This window comes from Chionomys nivalis, chromosome 9 (genome assembly GCF_950005125.1).
Source record: "Chionomys nivalis chromosome 9, mChiNiv1.1, whole genome shotgun sequence".
NCBI lineage: Eukaryota > Metazoa > Chordata > Mammalia > Rodentia > Cricetidae > Chionomys > Chionomys nivalis.
Window position 1 is genome coordinate 61,273,746 of NC_080094.1, and position 18,623 is coordinate 61,292,368.

General features: G+C 43.0%; 1 protein-coding gene across 1 annotated transcript; it reads right to left on the minus strand.

Annotated features, from left to right (window-relative positions):
- Nucleotides 1-3,403: 3,403 nt before the first annotated feature.
- LOC130881906 (transmembrane and coiled-coil domain-containing protein 5B-like) lies at nucleotides 3,404-18,343 on the minus strand. The gene is made up of 12 exons (XM_057781752.1): nucleotides 18,335-18,343; nucleotides 13,848-13,892; nucleotides 12,897-13,046; nucleotides 12,470-12,587; nucleotides 12,110-12,160; nucleotides 11,110-11,178; nucleotides 10,019-10,075; nucleotides 9,467-9,526; nucleotides 8,827-8,891; nucleotides 4,950-5,025; nucleotides 4,620-4,663; nucleotides 3,404-3,851 (listed from the first exon to the last, which is right to left on the minus strand). The coding sequence occupies exons 2-12, from the start codon at nucleotides 13,883-13,885 to the stop codon at nucleotides 3,653-3,655; spliced, it is 927 nt and encodes a 308-aa protein (XP_057637735.1). The 5' UTR covers nucleotides 13,886-13,892; nucleotides 18,335-18,343; the 3' UTR covers nucleotides 3,404-3,652.
- Nucleotides 18,344-18,623: the final 280 nt, after the last annotated feature.

Sequence of the window (18,623 nt, forward strand, 5' to 3'; positions counted from 1 at the left end):
TTCTATAGCTATGTTCTGACATCCAACAAGATAAAAAAAATGCCTTCTAATTGAATGTAAATGTTTGGCCCAAGAGGCACAAAATTGTATGTAAGAAGAATCTAAGGAACAAAATGCACTGTATATTCCTCCAAATTAACCTGCAAATGTACCATTTAGGTTTCTAAAGCAATCTCAAACCAGTGGCTATTATTCTTAAAGGAGCCAAAATCTCTATGACTTGTTATTGCAAAATACCATAGTGGTGTGGAATATTATTTTAGCTAGACAAAGATGTGTTACGTTTGTTACTGCTGTCTTTGTTAATGATGGAAATACGTGATACATTTGTTTATGCTGCATCTGTTTAATTGTGAAAAGATGGTTCATTTTGTCTGCCTAAGGTACCTGATTGGTCTAATAAAAAGCTGAGCAGTCAATAGCTAGGCAGGAGAGGGATAGGCTGGGCTGGTGGGCAGAGAGAATAAATAGGAGGAACAATCTAGGCTTAGGAAGAAAGAGGAGAGAACAAGGGAGAAAGAGGGAGACACCCCCTGGGACCAGAAGCCAGACAGCTGTCAGTCAGCCAGACACAAGAAAGTAAGATAAACAGAAGAAAAGAAAGGTAAAAACCCCTGATGAAGGCAAAACCTAGATGAAGAGAAACAGGTTAAGGTATAAGAGCTAGTGGAACAAGCATAAGAAAGGCCGAGCATTCATAACTAACGAGAAGTCTCCAGGTCTTGGTTTGGGAACTGGTTGGTGGCCCCAAAGAAAAGCCCAGTATTCCACAGGCCTGGTAGGTTAGAACGAGCAGACAATGGTTTTTAGAATCTGGGTAATCCAAATCAAGGAACCAGCAAGTTCAGAGGAAAACTCTGCGACTCAGGTGGGAAGAGGAAGGGTGGAAACACATGCAGAAGGCCACACACAGACAAGCATTGGAGAAACCAGGGATGTTAAGCACACAGGTTTTCCCTTGCAGCAGAAGGGTGTGCATACATGATTTCCACCAAGAAAGCTGGGAATGGATGTTAATAACCGGGTAATCTTTGCTCTTCTGTGGAGCCAGACCTCACCCGAATCCCCGTTATTCTGAGCATTGCTTCTGTCAATATTACCCACCTGTATGACTTTCACAGACCTGTACAGATCTGTCTGTAAGACCTGGGATTTGAGGACCTGAAAGAACAGACAGACTGCTGACTGTAGACAACTTTACTTGGTTTTCAGTGGGCTTTTACACATGAATGTAACAAAGAAAGCCTGATCCAAGGAAGACTGCTTGCATTCAGAAAAATATGATCAGGAAAACATGCAAATAAAAGCTAGTAAGCATATACAAAATACTGACAGAGCAGGCCACACTAAGAACTTTCTCAGGACAGACAATTGCTGCGCTGGAACACCATGACGAAGAGCAACATGGGGAGAAAGGGGTTTATTTCACTTGCACTTCTATAGAACAGTTCATCATCAGAAGCAGTGAGGGCAGGAACTCAAGCAGGGTGGGAACCCGGAGGCAGGAGCTGATGCAGAGGCCATGGAAGAGTGCTGCCCGCTGGCTTTCTTCCCATTGCCTGCTCAGTCTGCTCACTTGTAAAACTCAGGCTCACTAGCTCAGGGATGGCACCACCCACAATGGCCTGGGCCTTCCCGCATCAATCACTAATCAAGAAAATGCCTCACAGGTTTTCCTACAGCCCAGTCTCATCAGGCATTGTCTCAGTTATGACTACTTTCTTGCCGATGACTCTAGCTCGTGGGTCAAGCTGACACACAGCTGCCAACCCAAGCCCCAAATGCTGAAGCTGCAGCATAGAAGGTCTCAGGCTTAGGCCCTGTCCTGGAAGGAACCAGAAGAAACTCGCGATTCCCATAATAGACTTGTCTTAATGGGGCTGGGCAGGGAATCCTCAGAAGGCCTTCTGAATCTCTGCGTACCGCTCTCCTTGGCATCTAGACAGTTCCTTCACCCCATCCAGTTCTCTCTTATAATGCCACCTTGTCAGCGAACACTCCTGCCCAGTACCCCTGCACCACCTACCTAACTTGGCTCTATTTCATAACAGCATCTGATCTTTGTATATCCAATTGTCTGCCTACCAGCTATGATTTGGGAAGCATTTGGCCTTTTTTTCTTCTATCCTAATTAAAATTTTTAGAATACTGGCTAGCCCAAAAATGTTGTTCGTTAAATTTTTTTCAAGTTATTGACTGAATGCATGAGTAATGAATAATCGAATTATTAGAAAGCAGAGAAAGAATCATCCCTTTTTCAACTTGCTAGTTGGTTGAAGACCAATGAAGTGGTACAACGCTTTCATTTCAATAGGTCACAAGAGGGCGCTGCTGGTCAGTTTTTGTTTTGTTTTAAAGTTTGTGCGTGCCATACATAGTCAAAATTCAGAGACTATTCATGCATTTGTAGGCCCCGGAAAGGAAACCTGAGATAGTATCATGTCTGCAGCCAAAACATTCAATGTGCTGTCTTTACTCCAATGTGATCGCACAAAACCGTTAAAATCTCTATCAAGAATGAGTCCTAAGAGAAACCCCTGCCCCAGGAAGCAAGAGTATGTGGAATGCGCCGAAAGATAGCGCCAAAAAGAGGCTCCTGTGCTGTGGGAGCTTCTGTAACAACAGCAATTCCGCCAGCTGAAAAGGTGACCTCCTGTTTTTACCCGTGTCCCTCCCCGCCTTCCTTCTGTCGTGCTTCGTCGGCGCTCCGCAAAGTACCCACTCTTGTAACGCCAGGTCCTAGCCTCATGGTTTTAGTTGTTGCCCCTAGATGTTCTGGAAAAGGTGTCACTCATCCTCTTCCTAAGTCCCGCTTTGTAATGTCACTTTGGTAAGTGACTGTGTGATGTCTGGTTGGAAATACAGATGACACCTGTCTCAAGGTCAGAGCACTTAGGAACGGCGACAGAGGATATAAGACAGGGGGACTACAGAACACCCAGAGAAGGTTCTAGGAGATTTTGGTGGAAGGTGGGAACGGTCGTCTCCAGTTAGAAGGAATTAGAGGGTAGGATTTGTTAATAAAAATATTTGCTTAGCTGTATCTAAAAGTACACATTTTTATTTGGCTGTATTTACAAGTATTTTATCAATTTTACTTCTATTAACACTTAAATTTGCTTTTTTGAATTATTTAAGAACAAGTAATTACCTATGTATAGGAAAAAGGTCATATTTGTCAGAACTCCACTCTTTTAAAATAGCACAAAGAGCTATAGGGAGAGAGTATTTGTTAATGTAAGGCTTAAAGTCTTCCACAAAGTCTAGTTCCATGGATGCCCTCTTGCACGCCTCCCTAAAGGACTGAGAATCTAGAAAATTAACATATGATTTTATTTTTTATTTAATAAAATGAAGCAGAAAGTGGAAGTCCCAGGGGAGTTTTTATTTTTGCTTTGTCTGAAGAGAACAGAGAATTTGTGACTACATAGAAAGGCCTCAGGATGCACAGACCAACACAGTGAACTCTGATCAAACGCATTCTGTATTCGCAGAGAGACACTCTAGGAGAGAATTAACATATAAAACTCAGCTGTCACATAGAGGTCCTGAGTCATAGCCGTTTCCTTCCTGCCCCCCATCACCAACGCAGGGCCACAGCCTCAGCCCCTCCATTGGAGGTGCAATGTGAGGCCTGGCGGATCGCCTGCCGCTAGTGTGGTAGAACGTCTTCCACCTCTAGTGTAAGGAAGGGGAACAGTATGTCCCTCAGCCACTTCAACGTGCTTCTGCTCATCAGCATGGGCAGAGTGTCCACGAGGAAGTCCGGGTTTATATACTGCAGGTGGAAGACCATACAGCCCAATATCCGAAGGAAGACCACGATCATGAAGAAGAGGTAGTGGAAGTGCCTGCAGAGAGAAACTCATCATGAATATCCGGGAACAGAACAGTTTATTGTCAAGCAATGGGGAATGAATTTGTAAATGGATGGTGGGTTGCTGCCTTTTGTCAAAACTGTCAGGCATACTTAGGGAGTAGGGGATAAAGATGATGAACGCAGATAACAGAAAACCTGCAATTTAGTGGTCAAGTATTGAACATTTCCAAAGGATTAGATGACCTTCTGTACTCTCCATGGGGCAGGCCTTTTGGAGGTTAACTGTAAGAATTCAAGATTGTGAGCCTCATGGCCATGGTGCTCTTTATGTTTCCTATAGCAAGTAATTCTATAAAACTGAAGGTAGGTCTCCTTATTTGAGAAAAGGAAAGAGAGCATGCAAGTGATTTTCCCCTTATAATTTCTCAACCCACAGTAAAACAGCAATGAAAGTTAATGCACCCTGTCCTCCTTTTTCAAGAAGGTAGCAAAGGTTTGGGATGCCAGCATCTGAAAAGCCAAAAAGGAGCACACTGGGGGGGGGGGGCATAGAGGAATTGAAATGAAATGTAACCTGCAGCTTTCATCCCGAGTTTCTCGGAAGGAGCCACTAATTCCTCCAGCTATTTAGAGCCATGCAAGTCTGCTGTCCTAACTCTGTAGATAGAAACTCTGCTCAGGGAACTCTGAGACTGTGTGACTATCTGGCTGATGCCAATACTCATTCTTCTGGCCTGTGTCAAGTCAACACGAATGTGGTCCGGACCAACTAGGTCAGGGGCACAATTCTGCCACTTACCTAACCAAAAACTTCTTCTTCTCTTTCTTAATGATGTTCTCCTCCTGTGGAAAGTAATGAACATGGTAACTATGTGTGGCCAGAATCTCAAAGAGAAGTGGCGCAATGGGCAGGGCTGCGAGAGGGATGCTACAAGGAGAGACTTCACAGTTCGGTCAGCCGTCTTTGTATTCTGGCTCCACCCTTTCCTAGATGTCATGGTGTAGTGCCAGGCAACAGAAACTCACTTTCCAGCTCTAGGAATTTTTAAAAGGATGAGGGGTGTGAGAGAGATGTCCCAGGAAGAAGTGGTGCTAGGGAAAAGCCCAAGCGTGGACAGGCAGGACTCACCATGTTGCTCTGAATGGTCTCTACCAGAGTTGCCCCAGGTTTCACTTTTTGGGAAGAGTCATTCTGGGCTTTGGACCTGCATTTAAAACAACACAAAAGATTAAAGCCAGTTATCATTTGAGACAACCCAAGGAACTGTTGCAAGAGCTTTCCTAAGTCATGCAATACCTGTGACATGCCCGAAAAAGCATACAAAGACATTGGGAAACACGACTGATTCTTTTCCAATTATTTTCAAATTTAGCATACAATTGGATGGCTTTTTCTCACACATGACTTATTATACTTTCTTCCAATTTATTCCCTTTTCCACCTGACTTCTTGGTGCCTCTTACTTCCTCTCTGATTGATTCCCTTTCTCCCACAAGGGTCTCCAACTTCTGCCTCCAGGTCTCATGTATCCTTTTATTTTTTTTTATTTTTTTGGAGGGGGGATAGTGAGGAGTGAACCAAGGACCTTACATGCTCTAGGCAAATACTCTACCATTAAGCTGTATCCCCATTCAGTCCTGATCAGGGTTTCTGTTGCTATAATGACCAAAAGCAACTTGAGGAATAATATTTGTCCATATCACTGATCGTTACTGAAGGAAGTCAAGACAGGAACTCAAACAGGGCAGGAGCTAATGCTGAGGCCATAGAGGAGTGCTGCTTACTGGCTTGCTCCTCCAGGCTTGTTCAATCTGCTTTCTAATAGAACCCAGGACCACCATCCAAAGGATGACACTACCCAAAATGGGCTGAGCCCTCTACCATCAATCACTCATTAAGAAAATGCCCTAAGATTTGCCTACAACCTGATGTTACGGAGGCATCTTCTCATTTGGGTTCCCTCCTCTCCAATTACTCCGGCTTGTGTAAAGTTGATGTAAAACTAACCAGCCCATATTCCATTCTTAAGAGAAAGATAATCTGTACCTAAACTTGGTCTAAATCTTTGGCTGACTTTCAACTGAACTTCTCAGGCAGTCGGTGAGCATCCCTACTGAGGTTTTAAGACCTGACTGGAAGTTGAGTGTTGGTGGCACACGCCTTTAATCACAGAACTCAGGAGGCAGAGGCAGGCAGTTCTCTGTGAGTTCCAGGTCAGCCTGGTCTATAAGAGCTCGTTCCAGGACAGGCTCCAAAGCTACAAAGAAACCCTGTCTCGAAAAACAAACAAACAAACAAAAACAAAAACAGAAAACAAGACAAAAGACCCAAATGTGAGCTATCACCACAAACAGACTGTGTGGGTCTAACCTACCATCTGAATGATATCCAGAAACTCCTGACGTCTGGATCTCTTTCTTCCTAATGGCCTAAATTCTATTTCCCCCTCCAAGTTTAAACTGTTCCATTCACACACTACACACAATGTTTGGCTTGACCTCAGGCCAAAAGGTGTCACATTGGGGGACACAACTTCCTATCATTCTCCTCTTCAACTGCCAACTCTTCTCTAACATCTGCCTGCTTTTCTTCTCTCTTCAAAGCCTTCTGGTCATTGTTAGTTTATTTGTTTTACTTAGAGTTGTTTCCTGTTACAGAATTAATCCAGTAAGCTTAGCCAGCACTTTCATGGGTATTTCCTCTTATAGTAATCAATCAGGGTGTAAAATGAGAATTGGCACGGGCTCCTGGCTCTTCAATGATGACGTGGTTTGTGTTAGACCAGCCCGCTTCCAAAAGTAACTATAAAACCGGGAAAAATGCACCACCGACACCATTGGAGACGGCAGTCAAGGGTCAAAGGGAAGCAAGTCCTCAAGTCAAGAGAAGCCTAGAAGCCGGCGGTGGTGGTGCATGCCTTTAATCCCAGCACTTGGGAGGCAGAGGCAGGCGGATCTCTGTGAGTTCGAGACCAGCCTGGTCTACCAGAGCTAGTTCCAGGACAGGCTCCAAAGCCACAGAGAAACCCTGTCTTGAAAAACCAAAAAAAACAAAAAAAACACACAAAAAAAAAAAAAGAAGCCTAGAGGAGCTCCTCTTCACCGAGGCTCTCCTTGTGGTCCAGGCAGACAGCGGCGGCGACATCAACCGGCTGAGGAGGCAGAGTGCACAGGTCAAGGCTGTCAAAGCAAACATCTGAATGGGCTTCCCTGGTATGTGGGAGCTAGCCCCTATGATCCGTGTGTAATCAAGACTCAAAAGTAATCAGCAGCGCTAATGGATACAATTCAGTTTATCAGAGCCTATGCAGCTCTGCATTTGCAGCAATTATCAGCCATAAAACCAAACGAGCAGAACACTTACAATAGCAAAAACTATCAGCATGACTAAAGATGGATAAGAATACTGCACAGAAAGACAATACGCTAAAGGAGAGGTAAAGAAGATCTAAATCAATGGATGGATAAAGTTGGAACAACTGTTAGCTAGACATTAATTAACCTCCAAGTTTTATTCACAGATCCCAATAATTGCCATCTAAAGCTCAGTAAGTTGTTTTTGATTTTTGTGGTTTTTTTTGGTAGAATTGAAACTGACATAAAATATTTGTACTGAAGCCATAGGTCCAAAAATAAGAGTGAAACACTAGCAGACCGTATCTGCCCCATAGCAAGGCTAACTAGAAGCTATAATAATTAAGACAGTTGAGTTTAGGAAAAAGGAGAGAGACATACATTAAGTGTATAGAATAAAGCATGTAAAAACAGGCTCACAGGCATAAGGTCTACCAATCGAGAAAAGCACCAGGTGCCAGAGCAAAGAGAGCCTCTCTTTAAACTTATAAGTTTTAAACACGTGGAAGTTTAAAGACTGTGCTGGGGTGGTTGGACACAGAAAGGATGGATTTCAGATGAGTACAATAGAAACAATAAATGTCTGTGGGAAATCCTTGACTAGTCATTCTCCTGAGAACTGAGCTCAAGGCCCGAGGAAAACAATAAGCCAATAGGAATGGCACCTTTACCCCCTGAGCCGTCTTCCCGCCCAGCATTCTTTGTACCGTTGTCATGGGTGAGGATATTGGTACAAACACTAGAGAAAATTATTTCACCTGGTACAACAAAGATATGTGTACCCAATGACCCCTCAAAAATGGAAGGATACGTCTACCAAGAGGCATACATGAGGATGTTTTCTAGCAGACTTTAATATCCCAAAAGTTGAAATAGCCAAAGTGTTCCTCAGTGATAGATATTGAGTCATATTCATATAATGGAATATTATAAAGAGCAGGTCACATGATGCGGTAGAGCTAAGCCTCAGTGAAAGCCAAACGCAGAGAATATTGACTGAATTCTTAGAAAAATCAAGGCTAGAATTTTAAATGATCAACCTAAGTAGTTACCTTTGCAAGGGGTATTGATGGGGTAAGAGGGTCTGAGGAACTTCTGGGGCTTATGATAGTCTATATGGAGAACTGAGTGGTACTAGTGTGCCAATACATAGAAGAAACTACCAGCTATAGCTTTAAGATGTGTGCAGCCTATGCATATTGTATAACATATGATACAATTAAGAAGTATAAACAAGAAAGTAAGGGTGTCAAGTTCTGTGAACTACATCTACAGATTTCTGGTCACTCCATGGCATCAATCTCCTAGGAAAGGTTGTGACACACGCAGATGACAGTAATATCTGCACCTTGCATGTAGCATCTCTTGACTATGACTTTTCATCTCTGAATCTAGCTTGAGTGATGTTGGGAACACTGTGTTCAACCAAGGATATAGGAAAAGAGCAGGTATCAAAACATTTCAGGTCCCAGTTACTGGGTAGGAGACCAGTCTGAATGCTGATGACCGTTCACTCTGAGCAGAGGCTGCCAGGGATGACCTACAGTAGGCCCTTTACTCAGTGACACCAATTGTTCCAAAGCTCTGCCCTGCAGGGAACTGCCCAGGGCAGGCACTGCAGTCCACCAGGGGGCACCGTTTCCCAGACTTACATTTCTTTTTCCAGCAGCTTCACTTCTTGTTCCTTCTCCATCTCCCTCAGAATTTCTTGGTATTTCTTCCCGTGGGGGGAGGGGCATCATAAAGAGAATTTGTGTTTTTATTTCAAAGTCACTGACAGGAATCTCGCACTAAAATGAATTCCTAACATTCCAAATACCTCTCTCACATCAAGGTGTATAACGTAAGGGGCATAAAAAAAAAAAATCAGAGGTATACTAGTGACAGGATGGGCTTATAGAGCAAAAGTTCCTCTTGTAGACCTTTCTTGTACTCAAATCCCAGATCTGACCTGGACTAAGGAAGTTCCCAGAGCATGTAAACCTAACTCCCTGAAGCCTCGGTGTCCTCCCAGAACTCCTCAAACTTACTAGACAAATGGGTTGAGGGAAATACTAAAACATGAAACCAATCGGTCAAAGAGCTTTATATAACAGGGTTCGGCACATTGTCTAAGAGCACTCATATTTGGTGGCCCTTCTGTTGAATAAAAGGCATTTTTTTTTCATGGCAGATGGAGCATAATAATAATAATAATAATAATAATAATAATAATAATAATAATAATATTAAAGGCTTTCTCCTGATTCTGGGAGATCTGCCTCCATCCTGACTTCCCCAGTAACACTGTACCTTTATGTAGTGGGCTTGGTCTTCACAGAGCTCATGTACAGAGTGGTAGTCACTTTGCATCTAGAAAAAGAAGAAAGCAAACATACCTCATGGGTTCAGTCAGTACCAAGTTTTGGCTGTTTCCCTGGGAACCTGCCTGGTATCTTGGACATGTGGTCGGTTACTTAGCAACTCCTTACTTGAAGGGAAACAACCACCTCGCAAAAGGTGACCTCATCATTCAGGCATAAGGCCCAGTTTTGAGTGGGGAAGGGGGAAAACTTCGCCCATGTTGCCCTGTGCCTCTCTGGGAAACAAGGGGGAATGCAATATGAATTTTAGATTTGAGATTCTACAAGGTAGCTAGGGCAGATGAGTGTTTTAAAAATGTTGAGGCTAGGATTTAATGAAAATATTTTTTTTTCCACCTGTCTTGTGAGTCAGAAATTCACTGGCCAGGTTTTCCTGCTCCACCCTTGCCATACCCAGAAAGCTTTCTAAGACCCTCAGGCTTTCCCTCGTGTTTATGCCCTAGGTAGACACTCGGTGGAAAAGGCACTGATCTATTCAAACCTTGGCTATTTCCTTCTCTTGCTGTGCACAGGACTTGGTTGACTTTCGTAGTTTCACCTAGGGAAGATGGTAGCAGCAGAAAGTGAACAGCATTCCTTTGTGCAGGGACAACGCAAGGGAGCAGAAAGCAAACTCAGAGTGGCTATGGTGTATTGAGGACAAATGACAATTAAGTGAGGATATGGCCATTACCCATTTTGTATGTGAGAAAACAAAGGCAAAGATAAGCTATATGCACAACCACGTCTCAGAATGGCAGATCTGACATTTAAGCCTTGGTGGGCAGACTCTCTAGTGAGTCTGGCCATTCTCCTTCCTCCTACTGACCAACGCCCATCAGCCCTTTTCTCCCGCTCTTTCAGGATGGTGCATGCATGCTGTCTAAATCACAGGAGGGTCATAGGAGATAGCCCACTTTTTCAGAGGAAAGCAGACAATTGGGGCTTTTGACAGTGGGCTCAGCCAAATGGCATGCCTGCCCCCTAAAACTGCAGAGAGCTTCTCAGTAAGTTTTACCCCCAATTTGAGTTCATTCCATTTGTCCACTTAACAAATACCATTAGACATCTGCTATATGCTAAAATGTTCTAGACATTGGGGTGCAAATGATATAGTTTTACAAATTAATATTCTCAGTTGCTATACTTTCTAGTAGAGGAAACAGAATTAAATTTGAAAATAAGACATACCCAATGGAGCCACAGCTTGGCGAACCTTATAAAATCATTGATACATCCTTATATAACTGTAAAAACTAGCATTTTTTTTTCCTACTTGAATGTCTGTATTTGTGTTGTCCTCATTTAGCTATAAACTTCTTCAGGGAAGACCCCGGTACATTTTTGGAAGGCGTTTCATTAACTGGTGAGATGTCTGAGCCATTCCCTCCACCTGAAGGCAAGGTAGGCCCCTCTGCTTCTAGCATGCTCAGGAATGTAAAGATGCCCCATGGTAATAAAGGAAGCCAACTCTTCTCTAAGGCACAAATGGACATGCCTAGGTCACACCTGGGAGAGACTATGGAAACAGTCTCCCAGAACCCAGGACTGATATATGTGTCACAATCTTCCCCAGTGTGCTGTTCTACTCACCTTCAATTCTGCTATTTTCTTTCTCAGGGTTTCTGGATCAGGCCTAGGATTCTTAAGTTCTGTTGAAATCTGAAACATCATTCCAATAACTGAACTGATCAAGGCAAACAGATGAGCTAGGATAAAGTTAGACTGGGGGTCTTCACTATCAGACCAGTGTGGGTACCAGTTTGGGTACTGAAGCATCTTAGACGGAAACATGTCTCCTTAGCCCTGTGGAAGCTGCCTAACTCCATACTAAGTGGACAGACTTTTATTCTTTTAAATTCGTATTTATTTGTAGTTGTGCATGTGTGCATATGTGTGCATGTGTGTGTAGGTATGTGCATGCGAGTGCAACTGTCTTTGGCATCCAGAAGGGGTTGTCAAATCTCTTGGAGCTTGACATAGAAGTGGTTGTGAACCACTTGACCTGGGCACTGGGAACAGAACTCAGGCTCTCTGCCAGAGTATGTGCTTTTTAACCACTAAGCCCTGAGTGGACATCCTTTTCTGTCCCCAAGACCATCATAGCTCCTCAGCGAGGCGAGGGAAATGGACACAGTAGTAGGAGCAGGGGAAGAGTGGCAAATCATCACTCGCTTTGCAGTTCGTTCTTCTCCCCGTGGCCTGCCCTGAGCAGAGGACAAAGGCTGGTGTATTGGTGTCTCTTTGAAGTCTCTGAAGGTGATCAGGGTGTGAACACAGAAATTTTACTGCCTTCTCCTTGTTTTTCTGACTAGAGGTTTAGGACAATAACAACTCTATTAGGATTCTTTAGAAATCAGTCACATTTCAAGGATGGACTCTGAGTGTCTGAAAAATTCCTTCATTTGTGTGCAGTATATCACTTATATTTTATATGGTTACATATTATATATATATATATATATATATTATATATCTGACTATCCTCCCAGAACTCACCTCTTATATCTCCTGCCCATTCCACTAGCCTTTTTTTTTGTAATGACAATGTTGTAGGAAATGGGGTGCCTTACACCCTGGGGTATCTCCTTACCCTATCCTGAAGCTGCATGATTTTCTCACTTAGGGTCTTATTCTTTTCCTCCTGTAGGAAGAAGAAAATTAAGGAAACAAACGGATTCTGCTCTCAACCTTTTCTCTTACCAAGGCAACATAAATAATATGTAGGGATCAATGGGATAAGTTAAATGAAAAAGTACACCCTGGTCCAAGATGGGGCATCTGGGAGAGAGCCAAGGTCTTGTCCCCATGACTAGCATCTCTGTCACAGACTCGTCCAAGCAGCTGTGACTTCTGTAGCCACAGAGGCAGTGCCTATGCAGAGCCTCTTGGGAAAAGAAAAGAAGGATGAGCGCAGAAGCCATCTAAGGGTCTCTTTTAGAAATCTTCTCACCAGCTTTGCTGTCTCCAGCTCCAGGTCCTTCAGGGCGTTCTCCTTCTGTATTGCAATCTCATTGAACTCATCCGTCTCGGGGACTCTCTCAGTGGACAAGGCAATTTCTCTTTCAAGACTAAAACAAACAAACAAACAACAACAAAAAAAGAAAACAGTTAACTCAGGTGTGGCTCAGTCCTTAGGAAGCTGCTGCCAAAACCACACCACCAACATCTTGGGTTGACAGTTGCAATAAAATGTCAACTAAATGAAAAAATTGAATGCAAAGATCTTTTGAGGGTATCACAGTTCGTGTTTCAGGATTTAAATAACACACTGAGTTTTCCATGAGGGAAGTGAACTCCCCACAGCACCCTTCTCCACTTCCCTCTAATCTATGGACATGACTTGAAGGACTTCACCTTCACCAAGGGCAAAGCCTGACCTTTGAATAGATTTCTCTTTCTTTTGAATCTTTCTGAGAAGAATCTGATTGGCCTCGTCCAGACGCTGCAGATCCTTTTCAAGGTTGAAGTTCAGGTAGTTGAGATGCTGTTTTGTGGCTTCTAAAGTCGGTATTTCTGTTATCCCATGCCTACAGGAAAAGTGCCTTCAGAACTGAACTCAAATCAACACCCCTGACTTCTCACTCTTCAGTCTCCTGCTGTTTATGTGCCTAGTTAATTCATAATAAACCAATTTCTTTTTTTTTTTTTTTTGGTTTTTTTGAGACAGGGTTTCTCTGTGGTTTTGGAACCTGTCCTGGAACTAGCTCTTGTAGACCAGGCTGGTCTCGAACTCACAGAGATCCGCCTGTCTCTGCCTCCCGAGTGCTGGGATTAAAGGCGTGCGCCACCACCGCCCGGCCCTAATAAACCAATTTCTAAGTGTGTGTGTATGTCATGTCACATTTTAATTTTAAGTAGAACAAGTGATACTAGAATGCAAATATTTTGTGAGCAAAAGGAAAAACCACATACATACACACACACACTCATATATCTATGGTTGTACTCTAACTTGTTCCCTTTCAAATTTTTTACACGAAGAATATGGAATCATAGCAACACCTATAAGGCATTTAAAGATTAGAAAATGAAAGAAATTTCTTAAGTTTTTTGTCACAAACTTGAATACTTTCTGTTTAGTCTGTCAGAAGCCTCGGGTGGGAGGAAATAAGGGAAGGTGCTTTCCCTTACACCAGGCTAGTGTGCTGAGAGACTGGGTAGCTTTTGCAGAAAGTCCCACCATGTCAGACTGATGAAGGGAAAATGGAATTGAAATTTTTTCCTCAGACTCTCTCAGGCTTGAGGAGGAACATCCTTCACAACTGTGGTCTGGATCGCAGGAAATGTCTAGAGCAGTCGTCCTTCTGGCTCACTATTGTATTACTTACCCATCATCCAATGGGTTCTGTCCAATGTCTTCCATCATTGGCTTCCTAGATGTGAATGCAGACATCTGTCACACAAATGAAGGTCCTACTATCCAGCATGTCATTACGCAGAAAGGAGCTGGTAAAAATCAGACACTCTTTGGGCAAGACAGAGTCAAGTTGCAGCCTTCTGTATGTGCTCACTTTTCCAGACTCGGGTTCAACATTTTACATAAACTAAATTCCAGTAAAATAGATCATAGCTTGATTTTAGGATCTCAGAACCAATCACGTTGGATGTAGAAATCTTTTAAATTTCTTCCATTCTGATGGTTTCCCTTTCTTGCCTGCACTTACTCTGGTGGATATAAATCTCAGGGACATGCGATAGACTCGTGTATGCCTATTGACAACTACAAAAACAATTTATTCCTAACTCCAACCCCCCAGGAAACAAAACCCCAAACTAAACAAAAGAAAGAAGGGAGACATCAGCTGCCAGGTTTCCATTAGCCTACTAGTAAATGCCCCTCTCCCCTCACCTTCCACCTTTGCTTTGAAGCTCTTCATTTTAAATACACTTTGAAGTTCCCACCTTTCCTTTCCTTTCCTTTCCTTTAATCATTTCTGCTCCATTTTCCTTTTCCTCCAGAAGTCTCTTTACCCACAAGAAATCCCAAGCTGTGCTATTACCTTTTTAAACACAACTTTCTGTTTTCAACAGAGAGTTCTGTTCCAAACAGATTCTCTTTCCAGATAGATGCCAGCAGGACTGTCACTCAAGGGGTTGCCTTGCTGACTGAGTCTCCACCTCTAATTGAGCTGGTTACTCTGGCTGGGTGGGGCAGCATGTCATAGTGGGATAGTGACATCGTCTTGTCATGCCAGTAGCAAAGTGAGAGAGTTCAGCACTTCAGGGCAGTTCGGGTGCCTTATGAAACCAGACTAGGTCCTAGAGTACAAGTCTGGGAATAGCTCAAACATCTTCTGCACTATGGAAAACATTCACATCCCAAATCTCTAGAGCCAGCAGTGGTTATGATCACTCTCATCTCTCTTCCAAGATCTCTGTGGGGCACGTTCACAAGTTATTGCAGTTAAACTCAAAGTGTGCATCTCCACTGAGTTTGTCGAAGGGTATGAGGTAGGAAAGTCAGATAGTAGGCCAGAAGAATCTGAATGGTGTCTGACCCTTTGCTCTTACCACATGGGGCTTTTGGAGCTATAAAACTTATCCTCCCACCCCCGAACTGGTCCTCTATCTCATGGGGAAAGAAGAGTGAGATGTTCGTGTGGTGGCAGAAATACAAGAAAATGAGAAGGCAAAGCAGGAAGGGAAAAAGAAGAGAGTTCTGTCCAGAGCCCCAACTCCTCTGGGTACTCCTGTAGAATTCCCTCTTTATTATTTTTTGAGGTCTTAAATTATTGCAAGAGTAGATGGAGTTTAACAAACATATCAGTGTCACCTTGGCAAGCATCCTAGGAGTCCTCTCTAAGACAGGCAGGATATAGAAATGTAGAAATAGAAACAGAGTATAAGCTAGGCATGCTCCTGTAAACCAAGTCCCACCTATGCTGTTCTCCATGATCAAATCAAACCTATGAGAGACAAATTGCAGCAACTTCCAGGCCTTGGAAAGGTCTGTGACATCACTCTGTCCAGGAAGATGCCCCTCAAGCAGTGGCCTCTGTTAACCTCATCACCCCTTCTCCAGTCAGGTCACACCACTGCTACATGAGCAGGCTCCCAGACACCAAACAACCAGTCCCAGAGGAATTAAGCCCTTCATTCGGTTCTCCTGTTTTGTCATTTTTCATTTCGCATTATTTTCAGCCTGGTTTCCTTCCTACAGTTAGGCCAAAGGTTGGCCCCTTGAGTATGTTTTAAACATTCATTTTTCTATCCCTGCCTAGGTGGGTTTTATGGTTCTGTTCAGACAAAATTCAACATGGCAGGAACATTTTAAAAATAAATGGATGAATAAATAAGTTACATCATTCCTGTTATCTAAAACAGAAGAACAGGATTCGTTGGCTCCTTCTCCTTCTAACACAACTGAGACAGGCTCACCCATACAACAGCAAGAGTACATGTTCCTTATGGATAGTGTGTCATGGAAGAATCCTCACCAGAGAGCCACATCTTCTAGGCACCAATGGTTGACAAGCTGTAATGGAAATATTTTTTTCCCACTACACTGCATCTTCTCTTTAAGGACACTACAAATTCACGTTCTCTATGAAACCTTCCATAATGAATCATTTTTAGCTCATTACCTCAAAGAAATCATGTATATTTTGTGTGAGAACATATTTTCCTTTGAAACCAAGAAGCTCAAAGCCACACATGAAGCTCCAAATGTTTACTGCTGTGCTTCATTCTCTCCTCTGTGAGATCTGGGGATTGAATTTAAGTTTTCATGAGTATTATACAAATGCCCTTAAATGTCGAGTCATCTTAAAGGTCTCTCTGTTTGGAATGTACGCAAGAACTAGAAGATGCTTCATGTCTTTTGTGATGATTAAGAGGTGTGACAGCTACCACAGTAGATTATATAATGAGATGAAACTGACTATGCTCCAGCGGATGGGGTATAGACCCATTTACTCATGTCCCAGTTGAACTTTGTCCACCTGATACAAACCGAGACATACCTAGACAAAAAAGGAATCTTAACTGAGAAAATGCCTCTGTCCAAGACTGCACATAGGCAACTCTGTAGGGCATTTTCTTGATTAACAATTGATATGAGAAGGCTCACTCTATCGTGGATGATGTCACCACGATAAGACATCATCTTTGGGTTGCATAAGAAAACAGATAGAGCAAGCCATAAGGAACAAGCCAGTACACAGCGTTCTTCTGCAGTTTCTGTTTCCATTTCTACCTCCAGGTTCCTGCGCTGAGTTTCCTCCCTAATTTTCCTTCAAAGACTACAACTATAAGATAAGATAAACACTTTCCTCTCCAAGATGCAGTTAGTCATGATGTTTATCACAGCACTAGAACCCTAAGACTACTGATAGCTAAGTTGGGCAGAAAAACAAAATGGGACTTTTATTGAAAGAAACAGGAACTTGCCGGTTGGAGAAATAACTCAGTTATCAAGAAAGTGATTGCAGCACCAGCACGATGACCCATGCTCCTAACTCTGTCATACATATAAAAAGCAGGGTGTGGCTGCTTGCACCTATAATCCCAGCGCCAGGGATATTTACCTTTAGAACTGGCTAGCTGGTCTCACTGAACTGGTAAGTTCAATGCTCAGCTACAGACCATTTCTCAAAATGTAAGGTGAACAGCAATAATGGAAGACACCTAACGGGGAGCTCTGGCCTCCACACACACACACACACATTGAACGTCCATGAGAACGACTGCTGGGCTGTATGGTAAATATATAATTGGGTTTTGAAACTACCTGAGTACTTTCAAATGGCAGCATCGTTTTACAGTTCCATCACCAGATGCATCACAGCTCCATTTCTTCAACATCACCACTAGCATTTGGTGTTGTTACTAATTGACTTCATTTTCTCTGACAGTTTTACAGTCACAGAATAGTAGCATCTTAATTTGAACTTCCCTACAAGTAGTGATGTATCTACACACATATATCTAACACAAACTGATTGTCAAACATGACTTGGAGATATTCTTTCCCATCCTATAGCTTAGTTTGTTCTTTCATCTTTTCTTGTTTGGTGCGTGTGTGTGTGTGTGTGTGTGTGTGTTAGAGAGAGAGAGACAGAGACAGAGAGAGATAGTACCAGCACATCTTTTCCTATGTGTAGGCAACAGGACATTACTGGGTATCTTTGTCACTCAGTCTCAACATTAACTTTTAAGACAAGGACTTGTAGGGATATAGCCCCACCCATTGGGGGCGTGTTTGCCTCAGGCTAATGTTTACGGATAAACCTGCCGGGCGTGATCCCAGCAGCCCCTTTTTCTTCTTTTGCTCCACTGTGCTCCGCGGGAACCTGTGGTCCTGTAAGTCTATTTCCTTATTAAAGCTGTATATATCTATATAATCTGTCTGCATTCATTTGAGCCACCACAAGGACTCTTATTTAACAGGGGCTCACAGATTCAGCTAGACTGCCTGGTCAGCAAGCTGCAAGGATCCATCTTTCTCTACCTCTGCAGTGCTGGGATTTCATGTTTCCATGCTTATGTGGCAAGCAATTTTCCAGCTGAGCCACCTCCCACCTCTGCCCTTTCATTCTCTAAACAGAGTTCTCACAAAGCAAATTTCTAGTGTTTTTATATCCAATTTACATGAATTTTCTTTTGTGGATGATGCTTTTGGCACCATCCCTAAAATTCTTCTGTAAGCCCCTACTACTAAAGATTTTTCTCTTATGAGTTTTATAGCTCTACATGCCAATAGCTTCAGTAGCCCTTAGCTAGTGGATATGCACAACTAATTAGTAAGATATATCTGGATCTTTCTAAGGCACATTTACATATATTTTCACTCACATGCCATCAGCAAAGATCAAACCTTTTCAGGATGGCTTTGGGTCCTGATGGAGGAAGGTCATTTGTCAATAAACAAACTGCCTTGGCCCATTTGATAGGCTACCCCTTAGGTGGGTGGAGTAAACAGAATAGAATGCTGGGAGGAAGAGGAAGTGAGCTCAGACTCGACAGCTCTGCTCTCTGGAGCAGACGCCATGCACCATGCTCCCCTCTCCCCGGCAGATGCGATGAAGCTCTGACCCAGGATGGACGTAGGCTAGAATCTTCCCGGTAAGCGCTCCTTGGGGTGCTACATACATGAACAGAAATGG

Excerpts from the sequence above, each read along its gene's own strand:
- LOC130881906 (XM_057781752.1), bottom strand. The coding sequence starts at position 13,885 with ATGATGGAAGACATTGGACAGAACCCATTGGATGATGG. Across the intron at positions 9,527-10,018 it reads AAGAGAAGGAAATAGCCAAG|ATGCAAAGTGACTACCACTC; the intron begins GTTTGAATAGAT and ends TTCTTTTTCTAG. Across the intron at positions 4,664-4,949 it reads AGACCATTCAGAGCAACATG|GAGGAGAACATCATTAAGAA; the intron begins GTGAGTCCTGCC and ends TACTTTCCACAG.